Here is an 18,096-nt window from a genome sequence, read left to right as displayed (position 1 = left end):
TGGTTTCCTACTCGTGGAGCGCGTCAAACACAACAGAACATGGGGGTCTACTCAAGGACACGCAGCTCTTTCTGCGAATTTTTCTCCCCTCTTTTTTCTGTGCATTCCACTTGTCCCTCCTCCTCCTCCTCACTCTTGCACCACCCCCTGCACCACCCACCCCATCTCTGCCTCCTCTGCCCCCGTCATGGCTCAGGCCACAAAGACACAACCTGTGACCTCCCTGCAGAGCTGCTCAGGGGGTGCAGCAGTGGAGAGAGGGGACCCCAGACATGGGGCATCACTGGGACACGGTGGCACCCAGGGAGCACAGAAGCAGCACAGGAGATGACAGGGATGCCCGTCTTCCCCATGGGGCACGGAGGATGGGTGGGAAGAGTGTGGGTGTCCCCCCCATGACTTCCAGGCTTCGAGGTGACAGTGAGAGGAGCACTTTGTGTGAGATGGTGGCAGTCAAGCCCGGCTGAGGGCTCAGCTGTCCCCAGGGCCACGTTCCAGGGGTGCTCCAGGAGCTTCTTGGTATGGAGCCTGCGCTGGTGTCAAAGGCAGCCTCCTGCATTCTCACACAGAGCCGTGGCCCCGAGACCCCTGCGATACCACATGCTGTCCCCGAGGCGCCCAAGCTGCGGCTGGGGACGGGCCACCCCGCCACGGGGGCCACATCTCCCCCGCTGCCACCGTCCCCCCGTCCCCGCCGCGCCTCGGGCAGCCTGGCGGGGACCTGCTCTGAGCAACCCCGGGCACAAACCCGCCGGTCGCCCCGGGGAGGGGATTTTGGCAAGCCCGTCGCGCCAGGAGGTCGGGCAGCAAAACGCAGCTGGCGCTGCCACACGAGACAACAGAGTAGCCACAGTGCAGAGTGTCATACAACAGACGGCGACATGCAGAGGGACACGGCTCAGTCCGACAGACCAACAGCCCAACCTGACGCTGAGGTGTCTGAAGCTCCAGCACGAGCAGACACATTTGCACATTTGGAAACAGCTGACTTTAGAGGCAGCAATTTGGAAATTTTCTCTGGTTATGTGAGAGCAGCGGAAAACACAAGTTTGAACCAAGGCTGGGTCTTTAACAACCTCCTCTTTGGAGCCTTTTCATCTCTTTTCTAGAGCTGCATTACTGCTGACGATAACCAGAGACAGCTGTCACTCCTGTGCGAGGACTATTCCGAATGCTAATTGTCACAAACAAAAATCACATGTAGAGAGTGTGACACGCATGGCTCTTGGTGAGGTGACACGGTGCCCAAATTAAATAGGGGTGATTGTTTTTAGGCATACAATGACAAACAGGTACAGGAACACTTAGGAACAGAAAAAAAAGAAAAAAGATAAAGAAAAAATGTCATCATTTTCAAGAGGTCAGCACCGGTAAGGTGAGCGAAGCACAGAGAGGAACATCAGAAATCATCCAGGCAAAAAGAAAACAAAAAAACAAAACAAAAACTCGGTTGCATCTCCCAACTCATCACAGGACTCCAAGCCACCTCCTGCCTGCCCTCCAGGATCCCAGCATCCTTTCAGGTACACGGGATGACTGACTCACTGACTGACTGACTGACTGGTGACGAACATGAGCTATGCATGTACACTGGCAGCTTCGGGATGGGTGTGTGGCAGTCGATGGGATGGCAGAAGAGAGAAAGAGAGAGAAAGAGAGAGGGCAGAATTGTTCTTCTTCCTCTTACCGTATCCTTGGAGGACCTACGTCTCTTGAAGCTGGAGGCCAGGGTGGAGGTGATGGACCTAAAAGTGGCTTTCTTTTTAGGGTCAGGTTCTGCTCTACCACTTTTTCTATCCTAAAATGAATATGTATAAGTAATTAGATCTCTAGTGTGTTGTTGGAAACTCTAAATCTATTTGAATACTGCCCCGTGTCATGGCCTTCATTTAGGTGAGAAAGCTACTGGAGGTGTTCTGCCACTCCCAGTCCTCCAAGGGCCTCCGTGACCCACGGCTACGGCACAGCCACCACACTGCTACAGCTACGGGGGGCCGGCCTCGCGTCCGGAGCGCTGGGAACCCCTCTGGGAGGTAGCCCTGCTCTCCTGGTGTCTGCAGCCAGGCCGGCACAGCTGACCTCGCTTCCTGGGGATGCTCTGCCTGGCGCCCTGCCCCTCGCTTCCGCCGCTAGCCTGGCTGGACCGAGACGTGAGATGCTGCACCTACACTAAAAAAAAAAGTGCTCAGGGCCTTTTCTGAGGCTGAATCCTAGTGCCACAAGAGAGAGAGAGGACTGCATTGAAAGAGAAGTCATTGTATGAATATTCTGTAAAAAAAAAGTGTTCAAAAATTCAAATGATGCAGTTGTGCAAAGCCGAACGTGGTTGTTGGTGGTGGTTTGGTTTGTTTTCCAAAGTAAAACAGGCTAAAAAACAAAAAGGAAACTGGAAGAAAAAGAAAAGTAAAAAAAAAAAAAAAAATACAAAGGAAAAGAAAGGGAGGAAGCAAAGCGTTAGTGCCATGATGTCGTCGGGTCGGGATGAACTCAAAGAGAAACAGAACTGAAAAATGTAGGCGTTGGAGTTAGCGAGTCGGACCTGGTTGGCGCAGGCTGGGAGCACCAGCCGCCATGGTGCGGGGGCCGCGGGCCGGGGGGCCCGGCCGCGCTCGGCGCCGGGCGCTGGCAACGAGTCCTCCCCAATTGCTTTCGTGCCAATGAGTGTGACCTTTCCGACGGGGGACGCAGTGACCAGGTCTGGCTCTGCTACCGCACGGGGGTAACCAAAATGTATCCCGCTGGTGCGTAGAGCATGCTCGGGGATACATTTGCTCCTCCTTCTCAGTTCTCTCTTTTGCGGACATGCACAAACGGAAAGGAAAGCAAGATGAATGGAATGAAATGTCTTTTTCTTCCATGGCATCTCAGGAAATAGCCATGGCAAAACTGTGATCCCAAAAACCATTATTTTTGTTTGTTTGTTTTAACAAATAAATCTTTCCACTTGCCTACCTTCTAGCAATGTACCAGATACTAGTGCTCTGACGTTTCCTCCTGTGGAAAAGTCTTACAATGTCAAACGGCTCTTTACCATGAGGCTGTTTACCCCCACAGGGCAGCATGCTTTGCTCACAGTCCCACAGACTCTGCCCAAGGACCCAGTGCAGTATTTTCTAGAAGGTTGGCAAGTGAAAAATGGCAGTGCGACTAGTGTGCTCTGTCCCAGCAGCCTTAACCCCCTCGGTGCTGCTGCTTTTTGGAAGCAAAGGAAAAAAAAAAGGAAAAAAAGGAAAAAAAAATTGAGAAATGGCTTTTCCGAGACTCTTTCCGGTGAACTGAACCCAGCGAGCTCAGGATACAGCAGCCCGGCCTCGTGCTCCCCTCGCTGCTCCACCCGGGCAGTCCCCCCGCAGCCCCAGCCAGCGCTGCTCCCCGGGGCCCCGGCCGGGCTCCTCGCGGGGTCCCCGAGCCTCCTTCTCTCTCTTTCTTGCGCTGGCTCTGCTCTGAGCAGCAGTGTCCTTTAGTCACCTAAAGGAGCTCTTGCTCTCTGAACGCCGCTGTGCTTCCCCAAGGGAAAAACCAGCCCGGGCAACTCAGACAGAGCCTCCAGCTGCCCTACACTGGGGTCAGGGGCACTGTGGGGCTCAGCCCCAAAAGCAGCAGGGCAAGGGAAGTGTGAGGCTGGTGTCCATGGCTCAGTGTCACTGCCAGGCACCTCTGACCCTCCTGGACTTCCCTGCCTGAGCGGCACAGAGATGGTCCAGGAACGGGAGAAGCTTGGGAGAGCAACAGCCCCATGGAAGGAGCCCGAGGGAGCCTTGGCACTGACAGGGACCGGCACTGCTGGCTCCTGTGTGGGGGAATGTCCTTGTCTCCAAAGGACAAGAGCACGCACCACCTCTTTTGGGAGTCGGCCCTGGGTATGGCAAGGGCTGCCGCGCTGTTGGGGAGCAGGCAGGGAAGGGGAGGTGATGGAAACTATCCCTGGAGCGTTCCTCCACCTGAGCACCGGGCAGGGATGGTCAGTGGCAGCGGGCTGACCCTCCCATCTGCTGGTGAGCGCGGCCAGAGCCGGGCAGCAGGGCAGAACCTGCCAAGGAGCCGTGCTGGCACTGCTGCTCAGCCAGGGCAAGGTGTGGCTCCGGCACGTGGTCCCCAGCAGAGCGAAGTCCCCATCCCGAGCTCCACTGGGGGCGTTTGGGCCAGGCCTCTGCCCTGTTCGAACTGTGCTGGGACAGACAGCATCGGCAGCTCCCGGGGACGAGGCGGGGACGAGGCGGGGACGAGGCAGGGACGAGGCAGGGACACTCCCCTACAGCTTAACAGGCACCCAGTAACGCCCAGCTGGAGCTGCTGGGGTGGGGTGGGGGACAGAGGGCCCCATGCTAATCCACAGCTCTGCATTCACTGCTTTGGTGAAGGAATGGAAAACGCACCTGGTGGAGATTTGCTCTAAAAACGGTTTGTCCTACCTGCAGGTTTTTCCTCCACACATTAACGGCCGCAAACGCCAGCTGCATCTGCTTCCTCCGCGCGTCCTTATGCCTTTTGTAAGCTATCTCTATGAATATTAAAAATATCCCGGCAACAATACCTCCAGCCACCAGCATAAACACACCTGAAATAAGCAGGAAAGTTACAGGGGGCAGTGGAAATTGCAACACGACCCCTCATTTCTTCTGCATCATGCTCAGCAACGGGAGCATCTGCCAACCCGGGGTCCCCCTGCCATCCCCCCGCAGTCCTGGAGGGCCGGGAGGGGAACACAGCCTGGGCACCTGAGGGATGTCGGTGCCAGCTCTGGGGGGGCACAGGGCACTGAGCTGCAGCAATGCTGGGAACAGGCACGGCAAGCCCCGGGGCAGACCCCATCCCCAGGACCACGGGGTCGTCTGCACCAGAACCCAGCCCTGGTGCTCCAGTGTGGCTCGTCAGGAAGCACAGCCATGCACAGAGCCCTGTGCTGTCCTTGGATGCCTACAGCCCCGGGGCTGATGGTTTTGGAGTGGTGTCTGAGGAGATGGAGCAAAACGCCCCCTTTCTCCACGCCTGTAACCCAGCCAGCAGTGCTGGTGAGAACGGGGTCCTATCCAACACCCCTCATCCCTCATCACTGCATGGTCTGGGTGTAGGATCGGCAGCACCACCTGAGTGCAGAGGGAGAGCCTGTCTGTGGGTTCTTACAGTCTTTGCAAGATGAAAACCCCTCTGCATCGATTATCCCTGTCCTGCCCCCGCCCAGGGCTCCTCAGGACTGGGGGCTGCCCCTCGCCTCCAGCCCCCTCCTGCAGCAGGGTTCACCTCGGGAGCACCGCGAGGTGCTGCTCCCCTCTCTGCATTGGTGACAGCTCTGATTGCTCCGTGACAGGCACAGCTTGGCCAGGGCAGAGGAAGGGGAGCAGTGCTCACGCCAGGGCAGCCGCACCGGGGAGAAGGGCACCCAGGGACGGTGGGGGAAGCTTTGTTTGGAACAAGGTGGGAACAGAGCCCACCTCAGCAGCCTCCCAGCACTAGGAAAGCACAAACCCAGAAGCAGCAGAGATTTGGCCTGAGAGGAGAGCCCCAGAGAGGAGAATGTCTTGAGCAAAAGCAGGCTACCCAGCGAAGGGGGAGAAAGAGGTTTGCAGAACAAACCTGCCATATTTTCAAAGGTGAGTGTTGCTGGGGCATTGCTACGGGAATCACACTCTTGATACCTCACCCAAGTCTTGTCCAAATCCTCCATGAAGCCGTTCTCGTGGGACCTGGAAGCACAAGAAGACAGCACAAGGTAGTCACTGGGGACCAGCCACAGGCAGCAGGGGCACGCACTCCTCCTCCTCCTCACACTCTGTGTGCCTTCGTGCCTTCCGTCCTAGGACTCTGCAGCCCACAAACACAGGAGCCACGGGTGTGCTGGCTGCGTGTGTGAGCACACCTGTGCACGTGTGGCCTTTGCAGAGTTGTGTGGGCTGGCTGCAGGGGCTGCCATGGCTCTCACACACACACAGCGCTGTGAGCAGGCGCCCACAGCCCCCCAGTGCCAAAAGAGCCACGTGTAAGCCGTGAGGAGGGTGTGTTCCCCAGGAAGGATGGAGCTGGCAGTGCTCAGAGAGCTCTTGGAGAAGGCTGCAGGGAGTGGACATGAACCACATCTCCCAGTTCCCTCCTGCACAGTTCCTCCACCTGCCAGGGCCGCTTGGAGCTCAGGCAATGCTGGACCCCAGTCCCTTCTGGTGACCCCCAGCACCCTCGAGGTCAGGGCACTGCTGCTGGCAGCTCCCTGCCATGCACAGTGAGGGTTGGGGCACCCCAGCAGCTCAGTGTCCCAGCTCGGTGTCCCAGCTCGGTGTCCCAGCTCGGGAGCCGTGTCCTCACAGTGCCCACTTCTGCCTGAACACCTCGTGGGGATGGGGTGGGCACAGAGCACACATCCTGCCCCAGAATCACTGCACTCTCCTTCCTCTTGCTCCTGGTACACCCTCACCACCTTCTTGGGCCACCTGTAGCCCTGGACTTCCCCATCCTCTCCCAGGAGGACACCAAGGACTCCTGTGGCCTCTTCAGGCTTGTCCCAAATCCCATCTGTCCTGCTGCCACCCATCCCCATGTTAAGACCATCCCACAGACGGGGTCCATGGCTCCCTACATCCCCTGGGTCCTGCCCGTCTTCCACATCCTGCCCATTCTCTCTCAGGCCTTTCACCTCTGCCTGGTGGTTCCTGACCACTTCTCTCCTAAAATGAATCCCCCATGTCTCCCTCCCTTCACTTGCTGCTTCCCAGCTGCCCGTTCCTCCATCATGACATTTCTCTGTCTGCAGCAGGTGTGGCATTTCCAAAGTAGTGCAAGGAAATCCCTTTTCACCCCTAATATCAGACTGGCTTGTGACACCCCACACAGCAGATCAGTGCTGGTGTAAAAGCCTGGGACCCAGAGCGGGGACCCTGTGCAACAGGAATAGCCAGCGTTGGAAGAAAACCCCCTGGGTGACCGAGCCAGGGCAGTGCAGTGCTGTTGGACAGGCTGAGCCCTGAGGGAGCAGTGGGGAGATGGCAGCACCCACACCCTGCTCACAGAGACCTGTGCTGGACGGCCCCCGCTGCTCTCTGCCAGCTCTGCCTACACCCCTGGCTGACCATGGCTCTGCTCCTCGCCCTGCTCTGCCCTCCCTCCAGCTCCCTGCTGCTTCCCCAGCCCTGCGAGCCAGAGCTGAGGCTGTGGGTGCCCACCCCAGTCCCTCAATGTCCCCTTTGTCAGGAGGGAATGGAGCCCCCAGCGCCCCTGTCCCTGCGGAGGGGTCTGGAGGGTGGCTGGCAGTGCCTGGCACGAGGCTACTTGAGTGCCAACACACGCAGCACTCAGGGCAAGCCCCATGCCAAGAGCTGTGTACGGACTTGAGGATGGCCAGGGAGACGTTCTGCTTCCAGGGGCTGTCCTTGCGCATCCCGATCCCGAAGCCGGAGCGGAAGAAGAGCTCCCCCGTTGTCACCAGGTCACACTTCTGGGAGGCCTCGAACTCCAGCACCGCCGAGTCCCAGATGAAGGCGTGGAGCTTGCTGGACACAGAGAGGGGATGGACAGGTCAGGCCAGGCAGCCCAGCTGGTCTGCAGCCACCATGGGAGCAGCGAGGGTGCTCCCAGCCCTGATTTAAACCCTGAAGCCACCCAGCCTTGCACTGGAAGAAGAAAAGAGGCCAGAAAGGGAGGCCATGGCCAGGGCCAGGGCTCCCACTGTGCCATTCCCCACGCAGACTTTGTGCTGCCCACCCAGAGACCCAGGCAGATCCCACCTGGCCCCAGCTGGGAGGTCCCATCAAGCCACGCTTTGACCACAGCTCCCTCCAGCTTTACCCTGCTTGCTCCACCCAGCTGCAGCTCCCTGAAGCCCTTCCCAGCCTGGCCAGGCAATGTGCTGGCCCTACTCACTTGTCCCTCACTGCCTGGATGGCTTCGGCAGCGCTCTCGTAGTTGTGCTTCTCCATGTGCCTGTACATGGTGCTCAGCTCCACCTGCCGTCGGAAGTAGATGTCCACGGAGCTCTGCTTCACCGTGGCGTAGATGAACTTGTCCGAGGGGTTGCGCAGCTGAAAGGCAAGGGCGGGGCTCCTGTTGTTTCTGTCCTTCAGCAGCAAAACTTTCTCACCCTAAAGCTGCATTTCTTAATTTCCCATCTCCTTCGGGGACCAGTTCCCTGGAGAAGACCTTGATCTCCCCAGGGGATGCCACAGGGCAATGGACGCTCTGGGACCACGGTGCTGGGGCAGGGGATGCTATGGGACAGGGACAGGGTGGCACTGAGGGTGCAGGAGGCCTGTGGATGCCACGGGGCTGGCAGCGCCGTGGGCAGGGCACACAGCAGGGCGTGGGATGCTGTGGGTCAGCGCTGCTGCAGGGCACACTCCTGCGTGCCCAGGCGGGTGAGCTGTGGCTGTGTCCTTGCCAGAGCAGGAAATGGATTTGAGGCATGTGGAGAGTATTGACTGCACCACAGGGACAATTTCGTTTGTTATAACTCATCCATAATGAATCGTTTCCTCGCTGGTTGGAGGAGGCTCTCCAGGAACTGGCAGGCAGTTTCACTGCAGACGGGCTATTTCTGGACAGGTTGTTTCCCTGCCGATCGCTGCCCGTGTCTGTCCCTTCCCACCCAGGGCAGGGGCTCAGATGACCAGCACCAGCCCAGGCAGAGTTACCCGGGTCTGGCCCCCCAGCACAGATCACAGCCGTGGGAAATCAGGGCTCTGGGAACCACAAGCCACGTTCTGTGCCCCAGGGAAGGGGAAAGCAAGCGAGGGGTCATTACCCGGGGGTCGTTAATGCCTGTGATCCTCTCCTCGGGTCGGTCTAACACCAGGAAGGCTGCCAGGTTGGCAGTGTATGAAGCCACGATGATCATAGCAAAGCCAGCCCACACCATGCCGAGGATACGGGCAGAGAAACTCCGGGGAGCACCTGTGGGGGGAGAGGAGAGATCAGAGCGGCACCGCGAGGGCTTGGCTTGGTTGCCAAAGCCGTGTCAGTGCACAGGAGCCTGACGGCAGCTGCAGATGTGCACCATCCACCTGCTGTGCCAGCAGCTGTGCAGGGAGCTTCCGCACTGCCCGAACCAAAAAAGCCTCCAGCTCCTCCCAGGGCACGCTGTGTCCCACCTGAGAGGGTGAGTGACCCTGGGCAGGGGATCCAGCCCAAGCCTCCCTGCCCTGTTTCCCACCACCGGTGCTGGGGGTGGCAGGACCCAAATGTGACAACTGCCACAAATGTGCCACCCTCAGCATCACCAAACCTCCTGCCAGCCTGCTCCGAGGAGGGCTCAGGGAATGAGGTCCCACAGGGACCATGTGAGGGGGGGGCTGTGGAGGAGGGCAGGGGCTCTGCCCCAGCCCGCCCAGCCCAGAGCCAGGGCTGCGGGGCAGAGCAGTCCCGCTGTGACTGGGACTCACCTTCTCCAATGCCGGAGTTCAGCAGGACTCCCCAGGAGAACCACATGGCTGAGGAGAGAGTCAGGGCATCTTCCTCCTCCTCCTCACTGTTTACTTTGAACCGGCCAAATGGGCTGGAAAACAAGACCAAGAACCCTTCTCATTCCCCTTACCCTGATTCCCAGGACTCCCCACTGTGCCCTACATGTCCTGGTGCAGTCCTGTGTCACTCATTCCCACAGATGATGCCTGTGTCCCAAGCAGCTCCTCCCTGTTCTGTCCCACTGCCTGGCACATCCCTTGTGCCATCTGCAGCCCTGTCTGGCTCACACTGGTCCCAGTCCCATCACACTCTCCCCAGACCAGAAAGATCACCTGACCCTGGCCAGCTCAAGCCTCCCCCACTGCAGCACAGAGGGCTCCCTGCAGATCAGCCACCAAAGCCTCTGGGCACGGGGCTGAGGCAGGGACAGGTTATCTTGCCCTCAGAGGAGCTGCCACAGCACCAAGGGAGGCCGAGAGGAAATTCTCTCAGAGCCCAGAGGCTGACAGTCCCCTTGGCCAGGTATCTGTACAGCACCTGGCCTGACCAGGGGCTGGGTACTCCACACATCCATATCCCTTAGCTTAGGCAGCCAGAGGGGCCAGGAGCCTCAGCCCAGGCCTGGTGGGGCAGAGAAGGTGGGTTAAGTCCCTGTGAGAGCCCCCAAAGGGCTGCAGGGCTGTGCCTGGGCAAGGGACCCAGGGGACAGTTCCCAGGAGCACCTCCCTGTCCCCCCCAGACCTGGGGTGGCCCAAAGTGCACTCACCTGAATCGGTCTAAGAGGTACAACATCACTGCCACCACGTGCACAGACAGCCCCACCAGCAGCCAGAGCGTGCTCTGGAAGGGCTGCATGAATGAGTCCAGGGTGCTGCGGGGGATTTCCTGCACACAGGAGAGAGGGGAACAGCGCTGGCACCCACCACATCTGCACCCTGCCTGCCTGGAGGGACCCACAGGGGCCTGCCCTGCCCCGAGCCCCTGCTGCTCGGCTGCACAGGAGGGGTCAGGGTGGTGCAGATGAGACCCAGCATTAAAACCAGCAGCCTGGAGCCTGGGATTGGCAGGGGCTGCACTGGGGGGAACTGGGCATGGTGCAACCTGGGGAATAGGGGCACCTCCCGTGTTCTACAGAACATCCCAGCCAGACCATACCTTCTTCACAAGGATGGTGAGGCCCTGGTACTTGAAGGGCTTGGAGAACTCAATGTACTGAGCCCGCTCGTTGTTGATGGTGAGGGGAGCCACAATCATGTCTGCCTGGCCGCTCAGCAGCTCCCCCATCATCCCGTTCCACTCCTTCTTGTTGCTGTTGTTCACCTGCCAGGAAGCCCAGGCAGGGTCAGAGCCCTGCCCTGACACACATCCCCCACCAGCCAGGACCCCGCACTGCCCTTCCACCCCACCCAGCTCTGCAGAAAGTTCCTACACACGATACAGGCAAAGAAAGATCCCAGGCTGCCAAAACTCACCCGCTCTTGGGTACCAAATTTACCATCAGCCACCAGGTGAACCTCATAGGTGAAGTTCATCACCCCTGCCAGGCGGATGAGCAGGTCGATGCAGAAGCCGTAGCAGCACAGTGCCACGGTGGGACGGCCTGGGGAGGGACAGAACGGGGATGAGCGGGGGCAGCCCTTGGCCAGGGACCCCACCCAGGATCTGTGCCTGTCCCCAGCGAGAGCAGCCACCCCATGGCTCTGCTTTATATGGGATGTAACCATGTTATCCCCCAGGGCCATCTGCCTGACCACCCTCTCTCACTGCCTCCATCACCTGAGGGTGTGGCAAGCTGGGGACAAAGGGGTCCCATTCCTTTGCTGTGTCCCAGTGAGGTGGGCTGAGAGGGGGTGCTCCCCACCCGCTGCAGGGCACGGAAGGGGCTCAGGGCATGTGCTGGAGGAGTCCTGACACGAACCCAGCAGGCTGAACGCAGCCCAGGACACAGCTCTGGGGGGTTGTGCACAGGAAGGTGTGACGAGCCAAGGGGATGCCCTTCAGGTGGATTTGGGCAAGCCTGGCATTGCTGAGCAGCTCCCACCCCACAGCAGGTGCTCGCTCCTGATCCTGACACAGGTTTCTGTAACAGTTTGAAACTGGTGCTGTGTCAGTGCAGCACGTGCTAACGTGCCTCGAGGCCCTTGCTGCTGCTGGAGATCAAGGCAGAGAGAACAGGAACATGTCAGCAGACAGAAACCTGGGATGCAATCCCCCAAAACAGCCCTGGAGCCCATCCAGGAGAGAGACAGTGGGAAAGAATCTTTTGGGCTCAAACCCCTGGACGCCAGTGCCCGGTTCCTGCACAGCACTGCTGTGAGGCTGAGCTGATGGGGGGTGCCTGGGGGCTGGCAGTGCTGTCACCTCTCTGCGCCTCGTCCTCTGCACCTCCTGTGTGACTGAGCACCCTCCCTGGGACCCCTTCTTGCTGTGGGAGCCCCCACCAGACTGAGTTACCTGGGATGGTCTCATTGGGTCCAGTGCAGAACACCTTTTTGACAGGATCTCCATTGATAGTGAATTCCTCCCTGCACGTCCCATCTGCCTGAGTGGGCTTCACATACACAAAGGGCTCTTGGTGGATGGTTACAATCTGTGAGGTGAAGCACAAACATCCTCGTCTCTGTTTCCCTCCAGAGCTACATTCCCGTGGTGGAAGCTGGGCTGCCCTCCCCAGAAACGGTGAACACCTTGTCCCTCCACCCTTTCCGTGCTGTTTTCTCTCATACCCACTTCCCACCTGTCTCTTTCCAAGCCCAAGGATGCCTGCCACCCTCTCTAGATTGACTCCAGCTGAAAGTTGTACTCTGAACACCCTCCAGTACCTTCTCTCTTTCTCTCCTAAAGCCTCTCCCAGCCTTGCAAATGCTGCTGCCAGCTGCAGAGCAGCCGTGGAGGTGGGAGGCAGATAAAGTCACTGCCCGGCATGCAGAGGGCTGAGGAGCCCTACCTCTAATGCCATTTGCTCTTACCTTCAGCTTGGTTGACATCTGATAGCCCTGAGGTTTCTCAGTCTCCCCCCCTGGCCAGATGATCTTCCTGTCGTTGGTCAGGACCTGCGATGGAGCCCGGAGGAAGCAGATGGACATGAGGCCAGGGCGGACACCCCCGTGCCCGACCCCTCCTGCCCAGCCCAGGCCTGCACGTACATTGCTGCCGTTGTAAATCCCAACCTGGACCAGCTTCCGATTCTGCAGGTTCATGATGCTGTAGTTGGCAAATTTCCTGTCCCCGTCCTCATTGAACTCCACCCGCCCGGTGACACCCTCTGAGTACTTGGAGGACATCAACACCCTACGGAGAGAAACACAGCGGGGACAACCTAGAAAACCTGCTGTGGCCATTGAGACACAAGGCATCAGAAGGGCAAATGCTCCCCCTCAGTTACCTGCCATAAGCTCACTACCCTGCAGAAGTCCAGCCAAGGCTACCTATGGTCTGTTCACAGCCCTGTGGTCATCCCCTCCTGGTGGATGGAATCAGTTTCCCAAGTGTTCACTACCATACCTGCTGTCATTGCCCCTTGTTTTCCACCAGATCAGTCCCATTCCCTTCTGGAATGATCTGTCCCACAGCACCCAAGGCCACTTTCCTCTGGGTGTCCCTAGGGAGGTGTGTCCATGCTACAGCTTCTGGTGCTGTGCCTGGCACCTGCCCTTCCCAGCCTGGGTAGTGCCCCAGGAACACACAAACACCACCCAGGGGAGAAGCAGCCCCCAAACCCTGGAAACATGACAGTGGAGACACACAAGGATTGCCCAAGACACTTGTGAAGAGCAGCTTTGACTTCTCATGCCGAAGACTCATTGCAGGGGATGCCAGAAATGCCTCTAAAACAATCTCCAGGCTTTGCAGGCCTCATGCTCAACAGAACCCAGGACTGCACGGAGTGGCTGCTGCACCAAGGCCCAGCCCCTGTGGCCCCAGCACCCACAGGGATGCAGGGACTGGGGTCTGGAAGTGCATGCAGGACCTGCTGACCCCCTGTCCTGGCAGCAGGACCCCACAGGCACATGCTCCCATCTGTGACACCCCAGCCTCCACATCCACAGCACCAGGGTTTGCTACAGCTGACAGCAACCTGTCCCATGCATGGACATCTCCTGTCACCAAGCCCTGCTGGCAGCGCTGGGCCCGTGCCACAGCCCTTGGAATGTTCAGCAGGAAACGCGTCCGCAGCACCAAGATAAAATGGGACAGAAATGTCCCCCTACCTTGATTCGGCAGACACCCCCCTCTCTCCTACTTCTGCCCATGGAATTAAGATCCAGACTGGAGGAGACCAAGGTCCCCAATCTTTTCCCCCTAGAATCATTCCCTGCCCACACATCCCAGCTGTCTAAGCATTGCCCAGGGTAGCATGGGTTGACACGGACTGAATTGGTGCCTGGCACCAGGATGATGCATAAACAGCCTGGAAAAACTGGGTGCCGTCTCCTGAGCCCATTCCTGGGAGAGTTTTCTAGGAGAGATGTAGCTCTCACATCCAAATCATGCAGGAGAGCCCAGGCAGCCCTGTGCCTCGTGCCCCAAAGCTTTAGTGACAGACACCTTGAACAAAGCCACCATGTCCTCCTGCACTTTTTCCACATGCTCCCACCTTTTCCAGCTCTCCCCCAGCAGGTCCTCTGCTCCCTCCAGCAGGGCCCTTTCCCCAATACCTCTTAAAAAGGGGTCCTGTCTTCCAGATGTTGGTGTTGCCCACGCAGCCCCGCGGTGGGTCTGTGATATTCTCCTTCTCAAACAAGTCGTGCACGGCCTGGGCCACCACGGCGACAGCGTCACTGATGTGGGCAGACTCGTTCTTGCCGTTGATGAGCTGCAGACCGATCACTCCTGCCGCGGGCAGAGGGAGAGGCAGGTCAGCATTCCCGGGATCACCGGCTGCTCCAGCGCTACTGCCGTGCCCAGCGCTTGGGGGCAGCGGGCACACGGCTGCGGGGCTGAGGATCCCTTGGATGCAGTGGGGAGTTGCCTGAGCTTCAGGCAGGAGCAGGCAGGGGCAGCGGGGCTGGGCTGGCTCTGTCCTGCTGGGCACAGCTCCGTGTACCACGGACACCCTGAGCTCCATCCCCACGGCCCAAGCCTTCCCCCAGGTGACAGGCAGCTTGCAAAGTGCCAGTGACACGGATTCGGGGCGTGGCAGCGTGGCCAAGGCTGTGTCCCCATGCAGGCAACGGGAGCGGAGAGCAGAGTGTGGGACCCTCCGTTCGGGACTACCACGGCACCGCGTTCCCCCAGCCCCAGGGGTCCCGGGGAGGGCAGGGGCCGCTCGCCCCGGCCCCACCAGGCTGCTCCGAGCCTGGCTGCAGCGGGACGGAGCTCGGGAAGTGCCTACCATCGGGGGCGTAGCGCAGGGCATTGCCCGAGATCTCCCGCTCCCCCACCAGCCACACGTAGCCGGAGCCCGTCATGTTGAGCATGGCTGCTGATCTGTACACCGTGGCCGCGTCATCCTCGCTGCAACGACACGAACGGAACGGCAATGTGGCTCCAGCTGCCAGGTGGCCCCGTTTCCACATCCCACGGGTGTGGCAGCGCCGGGGAACACACAGCCCCGGGTGTCTCTGCTTGTTGGTTCTCCTGGGTAGTGGCTAAATCCTTGATGCAATGAGAACCTTCCCCTCAGTTTCAGCTGATCCCTCAGCTCCCAGCGCTGCTGAGCACCTGCTCATCTGCACATCGTGCTGTAGGCACGGGGCCATGAGGCTCCCCTCCTTCCCAGCTGGGCCAGGGCACACGGTCAGTAACCACGGCCGCTCCTGCAGGACAGCCGGACACGTCAGCCACGCTCGGGATGGTCACTGCCTGGCCAGCAGCACGTCCAGCACAGCTCAGCACCCTCCACCTGCCCGGGACAGGGGGCTGTGTGTGGGGTTTCTCTCAGGCTCCTTGGAGGGATGTCAAACCCCAAATCCACACTGACTCCAGCGCTGGGCAGCGTCGGGAGAGAGGAAATCAGAGCAGGGAGGGGACGGGACAGCACGGCCTCACCTGGCAGAGAGGATGATGACCCTGGCCTCCAGCTCCTTCGCCTCCAGCAGCAGCGATGTCACATTTTTGGTTCCAGGGTCAAACTGAAGCACCTTCTCAGCCTGCGATTAGTATGAGCAAAGCTGGTTAGTGAGGGAGCCCCAGGACTGGTGGTGAGAGCCATGCTATCTAGAAAAGGGTCAAGAGAATTCATTAAACTGCACAAAAGTCTGCTAAATAAGGTTGGTTATAGTTATTTTTTTTCTTTTTCTTTCCTTTCTTTCTTTTCTTTCTTTCCTTCCTTCCTTTCTCTTTTAAGATTTTGACTTTTTGGTTGTTTTATTTTTTTAAATTTTTTTTTTTTTTTTTTGCACTGTGCATGCAAACTGAAGTCAATCAAGACCCAAAAAGAGGCGTGCATTGTACAGGAAAGAGAAAAAGGCTTTGAAATGCAATTGAAAACTCAAACGAGTGTTGTTTTTCAAAAACATGGGAAATGAAAAAAACATATTGCACAGGGTTAACCTTTGGGAATCAAAGTGAGCAACTTACACCAAGGAACCGTTTCCTTTGGGGAGGAAAGGGGGTTGGTTCAACTTTTCAAAAAAAAAAAAAAAAAGAACTTGCAAGTTAATTACTGGTTCACATGCATGTTTCAAAAAGAAATCCTTCCAGGGTCAGCTGGCTAAGTTTCCATTCTCAAGTCCAAACCAAACTATCTCAACATAAAAACGTGCTACCAAGAAACATAGTCATGGATTTTTTTTTTCTTTCTTTTCTTTTCTTTTTTTCTCTTTCTCTTTTTTTTTTCTTTTTTTTTTTATTTTTCTGTTGGCTGTGGCTATTTTTCATTTGCTAGTTAGGTTGGTGGGCGGCGTGCATTTCCATGCATATATACCTTGGGTCCTCGCTTGTTGTCATAGGAAAGTTGGTCGAGGTTTTCATAGTTCCTTTTTTTACTCTGATGAATAATGTGCACAGAGAAAATATGTAGACACAGAAGAATATTATAAACAGTTGAAAATGACGTGTAGTAAAGCAATCCAACATCCACCTCCTCCTCCACTGTTTGCTAAAGGGTCTCTATAACGCTGGAGCTCGCAAAAACCACTATCAGGAGAGATTGTGCCTCAGCTCTCACGGGAGCGTCACGGAGCAATCTGAGAGCAAAGCCTGAGTGTCACAGCTGGTGCGATGCAGTTGCATTTTCCCTTGCGGGACTGGGGAATTCTTCAGCAAGGAATTTTTATCTTAAGCTCAGAAACAATCTAAGGGCCTAAGTGGTGGGGTTTCCATGGAATTACTGTGGAAGTAAAGGACAAAATGTTGTGTACGGAAAGTGCTGGATAAAGGCAAACTGTTACAGTTAAGAGTATTAGCATTACCAGCGTCACTATCAGCATCACAGTCCTGTCCACCCTCAGAGAGTTCACACAAAGTGCGGTGTCTCAGCTGAACCTCTCACCCCCTGAACGGAGGGAGCAGCTTTCTGAGCTCCGTTGACATCCAAAAGAGAAAGATAAAGTTCTCTACGTCCCGTGCTGGCTCAAAGCGTGGCGATATGAAGCAATGGTGAACATGGGATGACATTGCAGCTTTTACTTGGTCCCTGGGGAGGGCCCAGGGCACCTCACAGCTCCGCAGCACACGGGTAGCCCTGGGAGGTGCAGCTACCCGAGACCAGGGTGCCCCTAACCTGGCCCTAAGTGTGGCTAGCAGGGCTCACTGCTTGGTGGTCTCCACGCTGCTGACTGGAGCATCCCACTGGGGCTTGGGGTGTGCACTGACCCCGGAGAGAACAGACGAGCAGAGACCCTGCTCCTCCCCTGCTCTGCTGCCTCAGCCACGTGTGCTGCTTGGCCCCAGAGGAGCCCGGGGCAGGGCACCCACTGCTGGGGGTTTCCTCTGGTGCAGAGCCCTGACCCTGCAGCAGCGTGCACAGAGCCCCGGGATCTTCCTGGGAGCAGCTCCTGCAGCCAGGCCAATAACAGCAACCTGATGGTGCCTTCAGGAGAGGGCTTGGCACGTTCTGGTGGGACACAGTCTGACATCTTCTCCTCGACCCCACCCCAGCTGGGCATCCCTGATCTGTGTACATGGGGTGTGGGACACAGCTCTACTCTCATCTCCATTATTCCAGAGCCTTATGGCAATGGATCCCTGCCAGAAACCTGACCCTTTGCACCCCCAGCGTGCAGGGGTCCACGTTCCCAGGTTGTTCCTCAGACAGACAGGTTTGTCTTCATCTTGCTTTCCACACTAACCAGCTTGCCTTCCCCTGAGCATTCAGGCCAGTCTTTGGCAGGCCATTTTTCCAGGTCTCCTTTCCACGCAGCCGTGTGATCTTTCCCTTCTTCTCCTTGGACACAGCCCAACAGGTTTTTCATTGCTCAAAGAAATTGGGTCCTGGCAAGGAGAAGTGTCTGAAGAGGCAAAATCTGCTTGGAGCCCAGGTCTGCCTTCATTTCTGATGACTCCCACAGCGAGGATTTCTGCAGTGGCTTCGCAGTGGCTTCTGCTGGGCCTGCAGTGAGCCCTGGAGTACCGACTGCTCCGAGGAGACCAGAGCTGCAGCAGGACAGCAGGAATGTTCTCCAGTGAGGGCACACTGGTCACTGCTCCCCAGGCACTGTCAATAGCCAAAAACCTGGTCATCCATGTGGCAGCCTCCAACCAGAAATTGCTGGGATGTGCTGGCACCTCAGCCCAGGCTGGTCAGCAGAGTCTCGGGTGCAACAAGGC

The 18,096-nt window shown here is 57.7% G+C and overlaps 1 protein-coding gene across 20 annotated transcripts in view; it reads right to left on the bottom strand.

The window, feature by feature from the left end:
* GRIN1 (glutamate ionotropic receptor NMDA type subunit 1) overlaps positions 1-18,096 on the bottom strand; it is a 38,245-nt gene that overhangs the window by 5,922 nt on the left and 14,227 nt on the right. For 5 of the 20 annotated variants that reach the window (XR_007207800.1, XR_007207801.1, XM_048325144.1 and 2 more), the window contains exons 4-20: positions 16,253-16,315; positions 15,376-15,476; positions 14,720-14,841; positions 14,043-14,217; positions 12,531-12,675; positions 12,354-12,437; positions 11,839-11,974; positions 10,857-10,984; positions 10,540-10,704; positions 10,151-10,269; positions 9,363-9,475; positions 8,726-8,874; positions 7,849-8,006; positions 7,317-7,478; positions 5,575-5,684; positions 4,413-4,558; positions 1,688-1,798 (exon numbers count right to left, since the gene is read on the bottom strand). Coding sequence is in view for 18 of the 20 variants with exons in the window: in XM_048325144.1 (XP_048181101.1) it covers positions 1,688-1,798; positions 4,413-4,558; positions 5,575-5,684; positions 7,317-7,478; positions 7,849-8,006; positions 8,726-8,874; positions 9,363-9,475; positions 10,151-10,269; positions 10,540-10,704; positions 10,857-10,984; positions 11,839-11,974; positions 12,354-12,437; positions 12,531-12,675; positions 14,043-14,217; positions 14,720-14,841; positions 15,376-15,476; positions 16,253-16,315 (2,187 nt within the window). In the remaining 2 variants the exon portion in view is untranslated. The other 15 variants (XM_048325149.1, XM_048325152.1, XM_048325151.1 and 12 more) reach the window with 9 other exon arrangements.

Source organism: Corvus hawaiiensis, chromosome 21 (genome assembly GCF_020740725.1).
Source record: "Corvus hawaiiensis isolate bCorHaw1 chromosome 21, bCorHaw1.pri.cur, whole genome shotgun sequence".
Lineage (NCBI taxonomy): Eukaryota > Metazoa > Chordata > Aves > Passeriformes > Corvidae > Corvus > Corvus hawaiiensis.
Note: the sequence above shows the minus strand (reverse complement) of the source record. Positions and strands in the feature narration are given on the sequence as shown.